At 38.5% G+C, this 15,763-nt stretch overlaps 1 protein-coding gene across 1 annotated transcript in view; it reads right to left on the reverse strand.

Annotated features, from left to right (window-relative positions):
• Window positions 1-15,763, reverse strand: part of SCML2 (Scm polycomb group protein like 2) — a 101,777-nt gene that overhangs the window by 72,677 nt on the left and 13,337 nt on the right. The window contains exon 2 of the mRNA XM_029930266.1: window positions 6,209-6,274. Within this exon, the coding sequence (XP_029786126.1) occupies window positions 6,209-6,269 (61 nt within the window). The 5' untranslated portion in view covers window positions 6,270-6,274. The remainder of the gene's footprint in view (window positions 1-6,208; window positions 6,275-15,763) is intronic.

The raw sequence follows: 15,763 nt of genomic DNA on the forward strand, positions 1-15,763 counted from the left end.
GGGGGGAAGACAGGTGGTGGTGATGGTGGAGGGCACTTGAGGGGAAGAGCACTGGGTGTTGTATGGAAAACAATTTGACAATAAAATATTATGGGAAAAAAAAACATTTATTTATTGTTGAGAGACAGAGCACAGGGAGAGGAGGAATAGAGAGAGAGGGAGACACAGAATCCAGAGCAGGATCTAGGCTCTGAGCTGTCAGCAAGGAGCCCAACACGGGGCTCAAACCCACAAACTGTGAGATCATAACCTGAGCCTAAGTCCAGTCACTTAGCCATGTGAGCCACCCAGGTGCCCCAAGAGACTCTTAAAGATAGAGAACAAACTATGGGTTTGTGGGAAAGCAGATGGGAGATGGGCTAGATGGGTGATGGGTACTAAGGAGGGCACTTGCTGTGATGAACATTGGGTATTATATGTAAGTATGTTAAGTAATGAATCATTGAATTCTACCCTGAAATACTGCACAAATATTGCACCGTATGTTTATTAACTAATATTTGAATTTTTTAAAAAGTGGGGGGAAGCCTTCCTAGCAGCACCTGGGTGGCTCAGTCAGTTGAGTGTCTGAATCTTGATTTCGGCTCAGGTCATGATCCCAGGGTCATGGGATCAAGCCCTACATTGGGCTCTACACTGAGTGTGGAGCCTGCTTACGATTCATTCTTTCTCTCTCTCTCTCTCTCTCTCGCCCTCTCTCTCTTTCCCTATCTCCTCTATCTCCCTCCCCAAAATAAAAAAAAATGTAAAAAGACTTCCTACAGAGCATATTCAAATTTACTGATCTACATTTGATTACCAGCATAAAAATTAAAGAGACAACTTTCTGATAATACTAGTTCTTATATAAATTATACTCCAGATCTTCTCAAAGTTATGAGAAATTAGCACAGTGATTCTAACAATGTGGACTCTAAGAACAACTAAAGGACTTTTTATACAGTAATAGCAAATTCTACTCATCTGTCTCTAATATAAATTTATTCAAGACATGTTTACTCAAGACCATTTCATCCCATTGATATGAGGCATTTTCTAATTTTTTCATGGAGAACTAAAGGTGTTTAGTTATGAGGTCTAACAGAATCTTACCCCTGCAATGCTTTATGGAAAGAAAAAAAGTCTGAAAATTAGAGTTGCTTCTCAATTGACTATTAGATCTCTGTACAAGGTGTCAAGAATATAGTGGCAGAGGGGCACCTGGGTGGAACTTTGGCTCAGATCATGATCTCACAGCTTGTTGGTTTGAGTCCCACATTGGGCTCTCTGCTGTCAACACAGAGCCTGCTTCAGATTCTCTGTACTCCTCTGTCTCTCCCACACTCACATTCTCTCTCAAAAATAAACAAACATTTAAAAAATAATATGGTGGCAGAATAAAGCAATAAACTAGTCATTGGTATAGTCACTGATATCAATTGTAATGATATATATTTTCTACAAACTCTTGGTGCCCTTCTCTCATTCAGTCTTCATGATATATTATGGTATTAAAAAATACCAGAAAGCAATATACTTTGCCTGACTTGACCCCTCAATTCACTGTTCCAGTTAGACTACCAAGACACTAAGAAAAAGACTTAATAACAGTATTAAAGGTACTTTTAATTCATACAAAGTCTAATTCACACCAACCACCTATACTCTTGTTTAACTTCCTCACTATAAAAATACTGAGTTTGGGGCACCTGGGTGGTTCAGTTGGTTAAGCCTCTGACTCTTGATTTCAGCTCAGGTCATGACCTCACAGTTCGGGAATCAATCTGATAGCACAGTCTGCTTGGGCTTCTTTTCCTCTCTCTCTCTGCCCTTCCCCTGCTCTTGTGTGTGATCCCCACCCTCTTAAAATAACAAATAAACATTAAAAAATATATACTGGGTTTGACAGTTTCCCTTCTTGGCGGAATCTCCATGAGCAGCCTCTTATATATCCTTCAAAGGGTATAATGCCTATACACACACACACACACACAGACATACACACAAATGGAGTGCTGATAAATCAGCAACCGGTTTCCCAAAATATACAAATAAAAAGCCTAACTGGTAGTGTTTGCAGATTTCTATGGTATAAATACTACCACCATGGCTGATCGCAAGGTGACAAGGTAAAGTCAACAACTACGAAGTTGGGAAGAGATGTACACAAGTGGCTGTCTCCCAAGGTGATGTAACCAGCATCAGCATACCACTGTTATGTGTGTGTGTGCATTTATACATATATATATATATATACACACACACACATATTATATATGGTATTATGCATGTCATACATAACATTGTACACCCTGCTTTTTTTTAACCATAAATTTAAGAGACTATTCCATTTTTTAAAAATACTGGGTTTAACTCTAATTCTAAATGATACAAAGCTAGCACTACCACAGTGCTGAATGGCATGTGGCAGAACATCAAGAATATGGGCTCAGCAAGTGAACCTGCCCTATTCCAGTTTAGTTCTGCTTCTTAAAAGCTTTGTGACCTGAGCAAGTCATTTTACTTTCTCAGCCTCAGTTCCTTATCATCCACAAAATGAGAAAAAGCAATATATATGGTACAAGGTATTTTGAGAATTAAGTGACACAACATACATGTAAGTCACTCAATAAAAGGTATGATTATTCTAAAACTAAATGTCATAGCTATGCCAAATTTATTAATACTGGATAGCTTTGTCAAACATGAAAACTGAGGGGCACCTGGCTGGCTCGGCCACAGTGTGGGAGTCTTGATTTCCAGGTCATGAGATCAAGCCACATGTTGGACATGGAGCCTACTTAAAATTAAAAAAAATTTAATATATTAAGGGCACCTAGGTGGCTCAGTCCATTAAGTGTCTGACTTTGGCTCAGGTCATGATCTCGCAGTTCATGACTTAGAGCCCTGCATCGGGTTCTGCACTGACAGTGTGGAGCCTGCTTGGGATTCTCTCTCTCCCTCTCTCTCTGGCCCTGTCCTACTCATGCTCCCTCTCACTCTCAAAATAAACTTTAAAAAATATATGTATTAAAAAAGTGAAAACTGAGATCCATAACTCCAAAATAAAACTGACCTGGATATTGCAGTGACCTCCTAACCACTAACCTGACAATTAGAGGACCCATGGTTCTAAATGAAGCTCTACCACCATATGATCTTAGAGAGTGTTAAAAAAAAAAAAGAACAAAACAAAACAAAACATGAATGGAGAGAAAAATCTGACTATGGATTAAAGAGTCAACATCCCAGGAAGAAAGGAAAGGAAGTTGAAAATAATGACTGGGAAACTAAAATCATTTCACAATTACACCTCAAATAAACTAGCTATGCTTGTAAAATTTTTCAATGATACTGGAAAATATTTACTTCATCTAACACAAGTTTTTATTCTATCACCATTTGTGTCTGAATGGGCTATAATTTAAGCTAACAAATCCTTTATACCAGTATACTTTAATATGATCATTTTCCTTTTTTTTATTTATAGTTTATTGTCAAGTTTGTTTCCATATAACACCCAGTGCTCTTCCCCATAAGTGCCCTCCTCCATGACCATCACCCTCCTTCCCCTTTCCCCCTCCTCCTTCAGCCCTCAGTTTGTTTTCAGTATTCAGGAGTCTCTCATGATTTGCCTCCCTCCCTCTCCCTAACTCTTTCCCCCTCCCCAACTCTTTCCCCCTCCCCCTCCCCCTTCCCATGGTCCTCCATTAGGTTTCTCCTGTTACACCTATCAGTGAAAACATATGGTATCTGTCCTTCTCCGCCTTACTTATTTCACTTAGCATGACACCCTCGAGATCCATCCAATATGATCATTTTCTATCACTTCTATCACAGTGCTAGCTAATGACCCTATGTAGTACTTAACCATTGAAGCCTTAACTTTTTTCCTTTATTCGTAAGGCAAAATTTTCAGTTCCCAAAACCGTTCAATTTGGCACCCATGTGCTGAGACCCTACCAACAACACAGGGGAAACACACACAGACCAACAGGATTTACTTAAATTTAAATTTGACAACATCCAAAAATAATACCACAGCTGGAATTCCTGACCAAGAGCCAAAATATTCAGAAAGTCTTACTCAAACCTGAGGTCCCAGTCGGCCTCTGCATCTTATCTTCATGAACAGATTGGGGCAGAGGAATGTTATTCTCTCAGAAAGGAGGCCTGGCAACTAACCGGTTTGTGTGTGAGAGAGGCATACACATAACCTTTTGGTCTGATTGTTATACACACATGTTTGACTTGTACTCTATACATTAGCCCAAACACCTTTTGACAAACTGAACATAATCTACATGAGCCCCCTTGGTCTTCTCCAGAGTAAATCTGAATCCCGATGTCTCCCACCAGTGCTAGGTTTGGGTTTAGAGGCTATGTAAATAAGAAGATGAGAAAAATATATAGAGCTGAAAGCTTCCAGGCTGAATGATCAGCACCTACTACTTTCACAGCAATTATCACAGCTGTAACTGGGCATTTGTTTAATGTCAATCTTGCCCCCTAAACTCAAAGAGGGCAGGAATCATGTTTGTCTTATTCATCACTGGTTTCCCATAGAAAGTTGCCAGTATATGCAAGGCACTGTCCTAGGTACAGTGGGCACAGCAGTTAATAAAACAGACGAAAGTCCTGGCTCTCTTGGAGTTTACCTTCTAACAATCACACATTTCTAAGATGAAACGTTAGGGTCAGAGCCATGAGAAATACCTGTAGGTATCTGTCAGTTTGATTAAGTAATCTCATATTTTCAATCAACAGTTAGAGAATTTTGAAGTTACTAGTTCCAATCTTTAACAATACATTTTTTAAAACTTATTTTTATGAAAAGTCCAGAATAGCAAATCTATAGAGACACAAAATACATAAATGGTTGCCTAGAGCTGATGGAGGGGAAAGGCACTGGGGAAAAATGGGTAGTGGCTGCTAACTGGGTATGGGATTTCTTTCTAGAATGATGCAACTGTTCTAAAATTGATTGTGGTGATGGCTGCACAAATCTGTGAATATATGAAGAACCAATGAATTGCATACTTTAAATGGGTGAATTCTATGGTATATGAATTATATCTCAATAAAAGTATTATGTTAAAAAATAAAAAAATTTGTAGGGATTAAGGAAGAAATAAAACAGGTAGAGAGGAATTTGCAGGGATTAAGGAAGAACATTCTAACCTAATGGCCTCCCTTTCCTTGGAGAATTTTGAAGGTTGGAAGAATTGCAGAAAAACCAATAAGGCCAATGGAAAAGGAAGCTAAGGAAACATTGGGAGCCCAGCTACAGTGAAAAAAAAATGATTCCATGGGGATTACTTCAATAGACAATTTTTCTGTAAGAACAGAAAGTCACAGGTGAACTGCCCCAATAGTGGGACTGGCAGGACAGGACAAAAGAAAAACAAAGGGCAAAATATTTGCCTGGAAATCTCTTATAAATAGTCATTTGTTATAGTATTTTTTAATTCAGCCTTTTATATGCATATGACTAATTTTTTCATTTTCCTTAAGAGTAGGTACAATGGGTCAGAGTCTATCTCTTGAGCCTCTGGTGCAATGCTATACACATGCTGTTCACAATAAGAAACTTAAAACATGAATTAATAACTCAAAGTTAATAAATAAACATTTACTGAATATTTTACTGTATGCCTAGGCATTATATTAGGTGCTTTACATTCATTTCCCTTATTTAATTCCAATAGTCCCATAAAGTAAGTAGTATTATCCCTGTGTTACAGAAAAGACAAAAGACACTAAGAATATTGAGTAATTTGCCCAAGGTCATAAGGCCAGTAAAGAATGAGGCCAGGATTCTAGAACAGATCTGTCAGACTCCCAATGCCTAAGCTTTTATCCAATGAACTGTCTTTTGACCATAAAAAATAGGATTCTCACACTAACTCTAATATTAAAAGGATTTTATTATAAATAAACAGATAATTTTAATTGGTAATAAATGGTAATTATTAACTACGTACCTTTAATTTGGCAAAATGTACACTGAAATACGTGATTTTTTACCTTAATCCCATACCAGTATCTCTAAATTAAAACCAAAGTAAAATTTTCAAAATAAAATACCATTGTTTTACCTTTCCCATTGCTTAGGTTTTACATTTATAGGAGTTTACCATATATATATACTATACCAAAAGCATTAAGAGTTCATATCAACACTGAATGAGGAAGAAAAATATATTGTACTGAATACTTTAAAACCTACCACTTAGCACAGATGTGCCTGAGTGAGGCACTTTGTCTTGATTCTCCTCCTTGTCATCCATTGAATCTAAAAAAAGAAAGAAAATAGTGAGCAAAATGGAAGGCCATAGCAAAAGTCTGAAAGAGCTCTTAGAAAATCTATAAATGAGGGGCACTTGACTGACTCATTCAGTTAAGCATCTGAATTCAGTTCAAGTTATGATCTCATGGTTTGTGGGTTTGAGCCCCACATTGCACTCTGCCATGGCAGTACAGAGCCTGCTTGGGATTCTTCTCTCCCCCTTTCTCTCTGCCTCTCCCCTGCTCATGTGCGTCCGCTCGCTCTCTCTCTCTCTCTCTCTCTCTCATAAATAAACTTAAAAAAAGAAAACCTATAAACTGAAACTATTTTCTAATAGGAGCCAGTTTAAATTTTATAATTAATATCCTCATTTTCTGCACAGGACGTCACTAACATACTGTGTATCCTAAAATTTGCTCATTTATTTTGTTTGTTATATGTCTCACTCCACTCAAATGTACGCTCCAAAAGGGCAGGGATCTATTTATTTTATTTCTTTTGTTCACTGCTGTATCCTCAGTGCCTAGATCAGGACCCAGCATTAAGAACACCATTAAGCATTTGTTATTAGAATTAACAGGCTCTAGAAATAAACCACAAGCTTTTGAGAGTTTAAAACCTGAGACGGGCACCTGGGTGGCTCATTTGGTTGAACACCCAAGTCTTGATTTCGGCCCAGGTCATAATCCCAGGGTCTTGGGATCAAGACCTGCATCAGGTCTGTGCTGAGTGTGGAGCCTGCTAAAGCTATTCTCTCTCTCTCTCTCTCTCTCTCTCTCTCTCTCTCTCTGCCCCACCCCCCACCCCACTCCCTGCTCACACTCACTCTCACACTCTCTCAAATAAAAGCTTTTTAATGTAAGAGGGAAGCTGGAATATATTTTAATTAGGCAGAGATTCTTCTCTGGGCCAAGCTGAGGAGCTCCAATAGCAGTGGACCTTGTGAGTTTTCCAAGATATTATTTTGTCCACATACATTTATCTCTTTTTAAAATTAATCATAATACTGTTATTATGCTGAAAAAATTAACCAGAATTCCTTTATAACGTCAAATAAGCAGTGTTCATATGTCCCCAATTGTCTTTTTAAGTGTGTCTCTATGAATCAAGACCCAAATAAAGCCAATGTATAGCAAGGGATGATAAGAGTCTTAAGTCTTTTGATACTTACAGGCTTCCTCCTCCACACTTTTCTTTCCCTTCCTCTGGGAATTTTTTTTGCTGATGATACCAGTTTAGTTTTCCAGTCTGGATTATGCTGACTAGCTCCTATGGTACTGGGTTCTTCTGGTCCTTACATTTTATCTAAATTGGTATTAGTGTTCTGATCTAGAAAAGCTTAATCAGATTTAGGTTAGGCTTTTCTTTTTTGTTAATTTTTTTTTTGAGAGAGAAAGAGCATGAATGGGGGAAGGGCAGAGAGAGAGAGAGGGAGACACAGAATCCAAAGCAGGCTCCACGCTCTGAGCTGTCAGCACAGAGCCTGATGCGGGGCTGGAACCCAGGAGCCATGAGATAATAACCTGAGCCAAAGTCAGACACTTAACCTAACCGACTTGAACTACCCAGGTGCCCTGAAAGTAATCTGATTTTATCACCCTGTCTTAAGGATTTTTTTTTAGTGTTTATTTTTTATAGAGCGTAAGTAGAGAGGCAAAGATAGGAAGACACAGGATCTGAAGCAGGTTCCAGGCTCTGAGCTGTCAGCATAGAGCCTGACATAGGGCTTGAACTCAAGAACTGCGAGATCATGACCTGAGCTGAAGTCAGATGCTTAAGTGACTGAGACCCACGTGCCCCTATCATCCTGTCTTTATTAGCCAGAAAACTTGGATAGAAAGAAACCTACCCTCTTCAATCATTCAATTACCCTGAGGTACAGATCACAAAGGAAAGTCACAAGCGATACTTTGTTCTTTTCCTTTATTTTCTACTTTTCAAAACAATGAATGGATCCCTAGAATTCTTCACAGATAACCAATACGTTTTGTTTTGTTGTATCATTATGAACTCATGAATTTAACCATAATTAATGAGCTGCCAATTAGTGGCTGTTTTACCCTTACTGATGACCAAACTGTCAAATGACAAACTTCTCAAAGAAAGATCTATGAATGATACCAGGATACAATTTAAGGTAACAGATCTACTTTCTGGTTATGACTCAGTGACTCTTTAAGATACCTGAACATTTCAGATGGATACATAGTTGCTATTTTTTTTAAATACTTATTTATTTTGAGAGAGAGAGTGAGTGCAAGCGCACACCAATTGTGGGAGGGAGAGGAAGTGAAAAATCCCAAGCAGGTTCCATCCTCAGCCCTGAACTTGACATGGGGTTCAATCCCATAACCATGAGATTTTTGACCTGAGCTCAAATCAAGAGTTGGATGCTCAACCCAATGAACCACCCAGGTGTCCCAGTTGCTTTCTATTTTTTTTTATTTAAAAAAATTTTTTTAAGTTTATTTATTTTGAGAGAGACAGAGACAGCATGAGTAAGGAAGGGGCAGAGAGAGAATCCCATGCAGGATCAGCACTGCTAGCACAGGGCCTGACACAGGGCTCAAACCCATGCAACTGTGAGAGCACGACCTGAGTGAAAATCAAGAGTTGGAAGCTCAATTCAATGAGCCATCCAGGCACCCCAGTTGCTTTCTATTTTTTTATTAAAAGAAAATTTTTTAAAATTTGTTTATTTTGAGAGAGACAGTGCAAGTGGGAGAAGGGCAGAGAGAAAATCCCAAGCAGGCTCAGCACTGTAAGCACAGTGCCTGACCACAGCTCAAATCCATAAAACCACGAGATCATGACCTGAGCCAAAATCAGAAGTTGGACGCTAAACCCAATGAGCCACCCAGGTGCCCCAGTTGCTTTCTATTTTGTTTTTATTTAAAAATTTTTTTAAGTTTATTTATTTATTTTGAGAGACACACAGACAGGGCGAGTAGGGGAGGGGCAGAGAGAATCCTAAGCAAGCTCTGCACTCCCAGCACAGAGTCTGACACAGAGCTCAAACCCATGAAACCATAAGATTATGACCTGAGCCAAAACCAAAAGTCAGATGCTTAGCCAGTGACTGAGCCACCCAGGTGTCCCGTATTGCTTTCTACTTAAATGATATGACTAGTACAAAGAAAGTACACACACACTTACTAAATAGTTCTACATAAAAATTTTCCTTTAAAAAATTTTTTTAATGTTTAGTTTTGAGAGAGAGAGAAAGAACAAGCAGGGGAGAGGCAGAGAGAGGGAGACACAGAATCTGATGCAGGCTCCTGGATCTGAGCTGTCAACACAGAGCTCAATGTGGGGCTTGAACCCACAAACCACGAGATCATGACCGGAGCCAGAAGTTGGACACTCAACTGACTGAGCCACCCAGGTGATCCTACAGTAAGATTTTCTAATAGGAAAGAGAGTTGAAACTGTAAAGATATGGTTCCTGCTCTAGAGAAGCTGAGAATCTACTCAGAGACTACAGTAAACTCTTGACAAAATTGGGAACAAGAGAGAACAACATTCAAGCATTCGGCCAGAGAAAAACTTCTAGGAGACAAAGGACTTGAAATGGGTCTTTTTTTAAATGTTTTTTTTATTACTTTTGAGAGAGAGAGAGAGCAAGAGAGAGAGCAAGCAAGCAGGGGAGGGTCAGAGAGAGAGGGAGAGAGAGAATCTCAATCTGCAATCCATGTGTAAGTGGACCCACGCAATTCAAACCCATGTTGTTCAAGGGTTCAACTGTACAACTCAAAAGAGAGTGCAAATGAGTGTGGCATATTATTGGGACAGTAAGCAGACCTCACTAAGTAGCAACACAGGATGAAGCATTTTTTAACCATTCATATTAAAGTTAGAAGATTTGGATTCTAATTTTGACTTTGTCACAGATTGTTGTAGAACCTGTTGACGTAAACTCCGAGTGTCCATTTTTTCACTTATAAATCTAGGAAGGAAAGACAAAATTATCTTTAATAGTATTCGGTTCTAAAATGTCAATTCTAAGCACCTAACATCTCTTGTGACTTTATTTCTAAAAGGACTTTTTTTTTCAAAAGTTCCATCGACTAGAAAATACTCATTCCAAATGAATACTAAAAGTACTATCATCTTCAGAAAGTAAATCTTACCTTCATTCATTGTTTACCCAAGATATCCCTTTTTTGGTATTCTTTCCTACCAGGAGAAAGACCAATTAAAGCCTCCTGTAAGCACATTTCTGAAGAGTAGGATTATTAGAAATCAGTTATAGAGTTAAATCATTTTAATCTTTCCTTTGAATAAAAATAAGCTCAGTAGATTAGTAGCTTGCAGAGGCTGGGCAAAGGACTACTAATGGGTATGGGTAAGGGGTTTCTTTTTTGGGGTGATAAAAATATTCTGGAATTAAATAGTCCTGACACACACTTGTCACAACCTTGTGTATACGCTAAAAATCATTGAATTGTAAACTTTAAAAGGGTGCACTTTAGGGGCGTCTGGGTGGCTCAGTCAATTTAAGCATCTGGCTCTTGGTTTCGGCTCAGGTCATGATCTCACAGTTCTGTGCTGACAAGCCTGCTTGGGATTCTCTCTCTCCTTCTTTCTCTGCCCAACCCTGCATGTGCGTGCACTCTCTCTCTTTCTTTCTCTCTCTCAAAAATAAACATTAAAAAAATAAAAGGGTGAATTTTATGGTTAAATTAATTAAAAAGAGCAGATGGTAAATTGGTAAAGTTGGGATTTGGTCTGTGGCCTATCCCAAAACCTTCTTAAACCCATATTCTGGAGAAGTGGAAGAATCATGCCTGTATTGGTAAAACTTAAAAGAACTGCAGGAATCAAGTCTTCTAACAAGATGATTACTTGCTCAAAGACAAATGTATTGTGAGCCACTAATTCATTCATTAATTCAAACTCTTCCTGCAGATCCTCAATATGCCAGACACTCTACAACAAAGATAAATAATACACTGTCTTTGCTTGCCCTCCAAGAGCTCCATCCAGTCAGAAACAGGCATATGAACAAAACACAGTATGAGTGCCATATAAGAGGTATGTACACAGAAATATTTAATATGGCAAAAGGATATCCATCTCCCATTACTCTGTGGGCCTGTGGTCAGAACATGATGATGTGTATAATGGAAGATAATTTGTTATTTAAAGGAAGCCTATGGAGAACACATTGATTAAGCCACCCAGAACACCTTCTGCACCTTTGACTCAACAGACTTAAACTCAAGCATCATCTCTTCAAAACTTGTTCCTTTTGACATTTTTTTCTTACCAACGCACTACTCTTCCAGGTACTTGGATTTAAAACCCCAGGTATGACTTTCACTCACACATTCAGTCAGTAGTCAACTGCGCTCTCTCATTTCTCTTTCCCCTGACACTAACTGGTTGACACCCTCATTAGCTCCTGCCTAGTTAACACTGGAGCCGCCTAACTCCTCTTGCCACAAGGGTCCTTCCCTACCCCAACCTACCCAATATGTGTCAGATATGGACTAAGCTGCTTTCTGCCCAAATCACCCTCCTGCTTCACTAATTTCATTGACTACTAAACTGAACAAAAAATCTTCTGCAGGTCTACTTAAGGTCTGTCACAATTTCAAAGCCACCTAACATCTATCACCTACAGCTATCCTACGGCCTGGGTCAAAACTCATCATGCTACTCTACCTGCATGGGACACCCTTTCTTCTTCTGCTCCTGCTGCTGCTTCTTGAAATCCTATCTATCCTTTAAGACCAAACATAAATCCCACCTCTTTCTTGTTCCTTTCTATATTACCATCATCTGTTTCCAGGTGTGATACAGTCATTTATTTAAAAATTATCTACTGAAAACCTATGTGCTTGGCACAGTGTGGACAGAATATACAAAGTCTACTACAAAAGAGCTTGGAAATCTAGTGAGAGAGACTATTAACAAATATTTATTGAACAAAGAACAAAATATAAGTTCTACTAACAGAGGTAAGGAGCACCTGGGTGGCTAAATGTGGTAAGCATCCAACTTCAGCTCAGGTCGTAATATCACAGTTCATGGGTTCAAGCCCTGCATAAGGCTCTATGCTGATAGCTTAGAGCCTGAAGCCTGCTTCAAATTCTGTGTCCCCCTCTCTCACTGCTCCTTCCTCCCTCTCTCTCACTCAAGAATAAACATTACAAATTTAAAAAAAAGAGAGAGGTAAAAGTGGTGCTCTGTGGGAAGACAGAAAATTCAATTAACTGAGAACATAAAAGAAGAAGCACATTCAAAGGAAGTGGCACTTGACCTGGCCCTTTAAAGATGAGTATTTCACTGAGCAGAGAGAAGACAGAGAGGAATTTTAGGCTGAAGACACAAAATGAAGGGACACTAAAGTGCTGGGGCACCTGGGTGGCTCAGTCACTTAAGTGTCTGACTTTGGCTCAGGTCATGATCTCATGCATGCTTCTTGAGTTTGAGCCCCACGTCAGGCTCTACACTGACAATGCAGAGCCTGCTTGGGATTCTCTCTCTCCTCCTCTCCTTCTGCCCCTCCTCAACTCGTTCTCTCTCTCTCTCTGTCTCTCTCTGTCTCTCTCTCAAAAGGAATAATAAACAAAACAAAAAAAAAAAGTAAAGAAGCTCCTGCCTCCTCTACTTGATTATGAAATGCTGGAGTTGCTCAGGTTTCTTCTGGGCTCTCATCTCCCTCTACAATCTCTCAGGGCCCTTGGCTCATAGTCTCAGGAGCCACCCATACACAGATGATTCACAAAGCATTACCTCCTCTTCTAACACATCAGCTCTGAAAATCATATTGGAATAATCAAATGAATTGAATACTCAATACCACTGTGAGTGAGGATGTTTTCAATTAAAGACCATAACCAAGTGGCTAAAGAAAAAGACAAAGCGAAATATATAGAGAATGCTGAATCCAAGCAGAAAATATAGAGAGATGAGTTGTGATTCAGGTAGGGAGTAAAAGCACTTACCAACTCTAATCAGAGAGCAAAAAGTTGTGAATTACATTAAAATCAGTACACTACTATACAAAGAGGCTCAACTGAAAAACTGAGGGATGGGGGCACCTGGGTGGCTCAGTCAGTTAAGCATCTGACTTCAGATTAGGTCATGATCTCACAGTTTGTGAGTTCCAGCCCCACACTGGGCTCTCTTGCTGTCAGCGTGGGGCCCACTTTGGAACCTCTATCTCCCTCTCTCTGCCCCCTCCCCAGCTTGCATGCACATACACTCTCTCTCCCTCTCAAAAATAAACAAACATTAAAAAAAGTTTTTAAAAAAGAAAGAAAAACTGAGAGATGGGTCACACATAGATGGTATACCCAGGTTCCTATGTCCTTCTCTTAAATCTCTAAATCATAACTGAATTCTTTTTTCTAATTATTTTTTATATAATTTATTGTCAAGTTAGATAACATACAGTGTATACAGTATGCTCTTGGCTTTGGAAGAACCATAACTGAATTCTTAATCTCAACTGGTATCAATCGCTCCCATTAATTGGGTAAGTAATTTTGTAATTCTAGAAGGTGAAGATATATGTATAGAGAGGATTAAAAGTAAATCTTTGAAGATCAAAATAAATAAATCCATGTACTATGTACACAAGTTGGAAGATTTCTTGAATAGGCATAAAAATACATATAAAAGAAAATATTGATAAACTAGATTTAGTAATTTATCTAAAGGCAATATTTAATCAAGATGGAGTAGCTTTAGGGGAGCCTGGGTGGCTCAGAGTTAAGTGTCTGACTTCGGCTCAGGTCATGATCTCACAGTTTGTGACTTTGAGCCCCACATCAGGCTCTGTGCTGACAGCTCAGAGCCTGAAGCCTGCTTCAGACTCTATGTCTCCCTCTCTCTCTCTGCCCCTCTCCCATTCACGCTGTCTCTCTCTCTCTCTCAAAAATAAAATAAACATTAAAAATTTTCTTTAAAAGTATGGAGTGGTATTGGCATAAGGATTGACATACAGACCAATAGAACAGAATAAAGCCCTAAAAGATGCACATATATATAATGAACAGATTTTCAACACAAGTACCAACATAATTTAATGGAGAAAGGATAGTTACTTTATCAAAACTAACAACTGTTCTACAAATGATACTGTTAAGAAAAGGCTAAGCCACAGGATGAGAGAAAATACCTGCAAAATACGTATCCAATAAAAGATCTACATCCAGAATACATAAAGAACTTTTACAACTCAATTTTAAAAAGGCAAACAGCCCAATAAAAACATAATTGGTAAAAGAGTTGGACAATCACTCCACTAAAGAAGATACACAAATGGCCAAGCAGCATGTGAAAAGATGCTCAACATTATTAGTATTCAAGCAAGCACAAATTAAAACCACAATGAGATACCACTACATAAATGGCTAAAATTAAAAAGGCTGACAATACCAAATGTTGGTGAGGATGTGGAACGAGAACTCTGATACGTTGCTGGTGGGAATATAAAATAAGTATTTCTATAAAAACATAACTTTCTTAGAGTTTAATGCAAAACAAATATTCCTAACTTCAAAACCAATGCTTTGGAATCCAAACCACTTATTTTAAAGGTAGAACCATAGACCAAGGAATAAAATAAACACTTGATTTAACCCCAGATAAAGACAGGGAGAATTCCAGGATCTCTTTAGTTTGACATTAGCCATATTAGATAAGATCAACTCTTTTAGTTTGGAAACTTTTCAATTATCATAGTCACTCAGCACCAGTGAGCAGACATGTTATCTTGTGAAGTCCAAAGCCTTCAGTACACAAAAAGAACTCAAACTGTTTAGGAAATAAGTCAGTGACTTATTATGCTTTCCCTTTCAGTAATCATGGTGTTAAAATGCAGGGAGTTGTTTGAAGATACAATCCAGACTCTTAACTATAGAGAATAAACTGATGATTACCAGAGGGGAGGTGCATGAGGGTCATGAGTAAAATAGGTGATGGGGATTAAGGAATGCACTTGTCCTGATGAGCGCTGCGTGATGTATGGAATTACTGAATAACGATGCTGTACACGTAAAACTAAGATAGCACTTTATGTTAACTATACTGGAATTAAAATAAAATAAAATGTGAGCTTGAGTACACTGTGGTAATTTAAGGATTCTTTCAGGGTCACAATAAAATCAAAATCATTTGCCCTAAACATTCTTCTTTCACTATAGACAGCCTTTACTGTTTTCCCTCTTAAGCCGTATAGCTTCCATATTTCACTAAACCAATAATTTCATTGCTAAATGAAATAATTCTCCCTTTAAGAGAATATGACCCTGGTTCCATCTTTATTTCCTTTATATATATTCCATAGCACCTAGAACAGTGCTAAGCACCAGGTAGATTCTAACTGAATACCTGAGTGAATATTTACCAATCTTTAATATTTCTTTTCAAATATTCAGAAATTCATACATTTTTTAGAGACTTGTTTTCTCTCATGACTCTTCCCAATATGCCTACAATACAAGGCTTACATTTGATATCTGCAAAGGCATAAATTTTCAT

Source organism: Suricata suricatta, chromosome X (genome assembly GCF_006229205.1).
Source record: "Suricata suricatta isolate VVHF042 chromosome X, meerkat_22Aug2017_6uvM2_HiC, whole genome shotgun sequence".
NCBI classification, from domain to species: Eukaryota; Metazoa; Chordata; class Mammalia; order Carnivora; family Herpestidae; genus Suricata; species Suricata suricatta.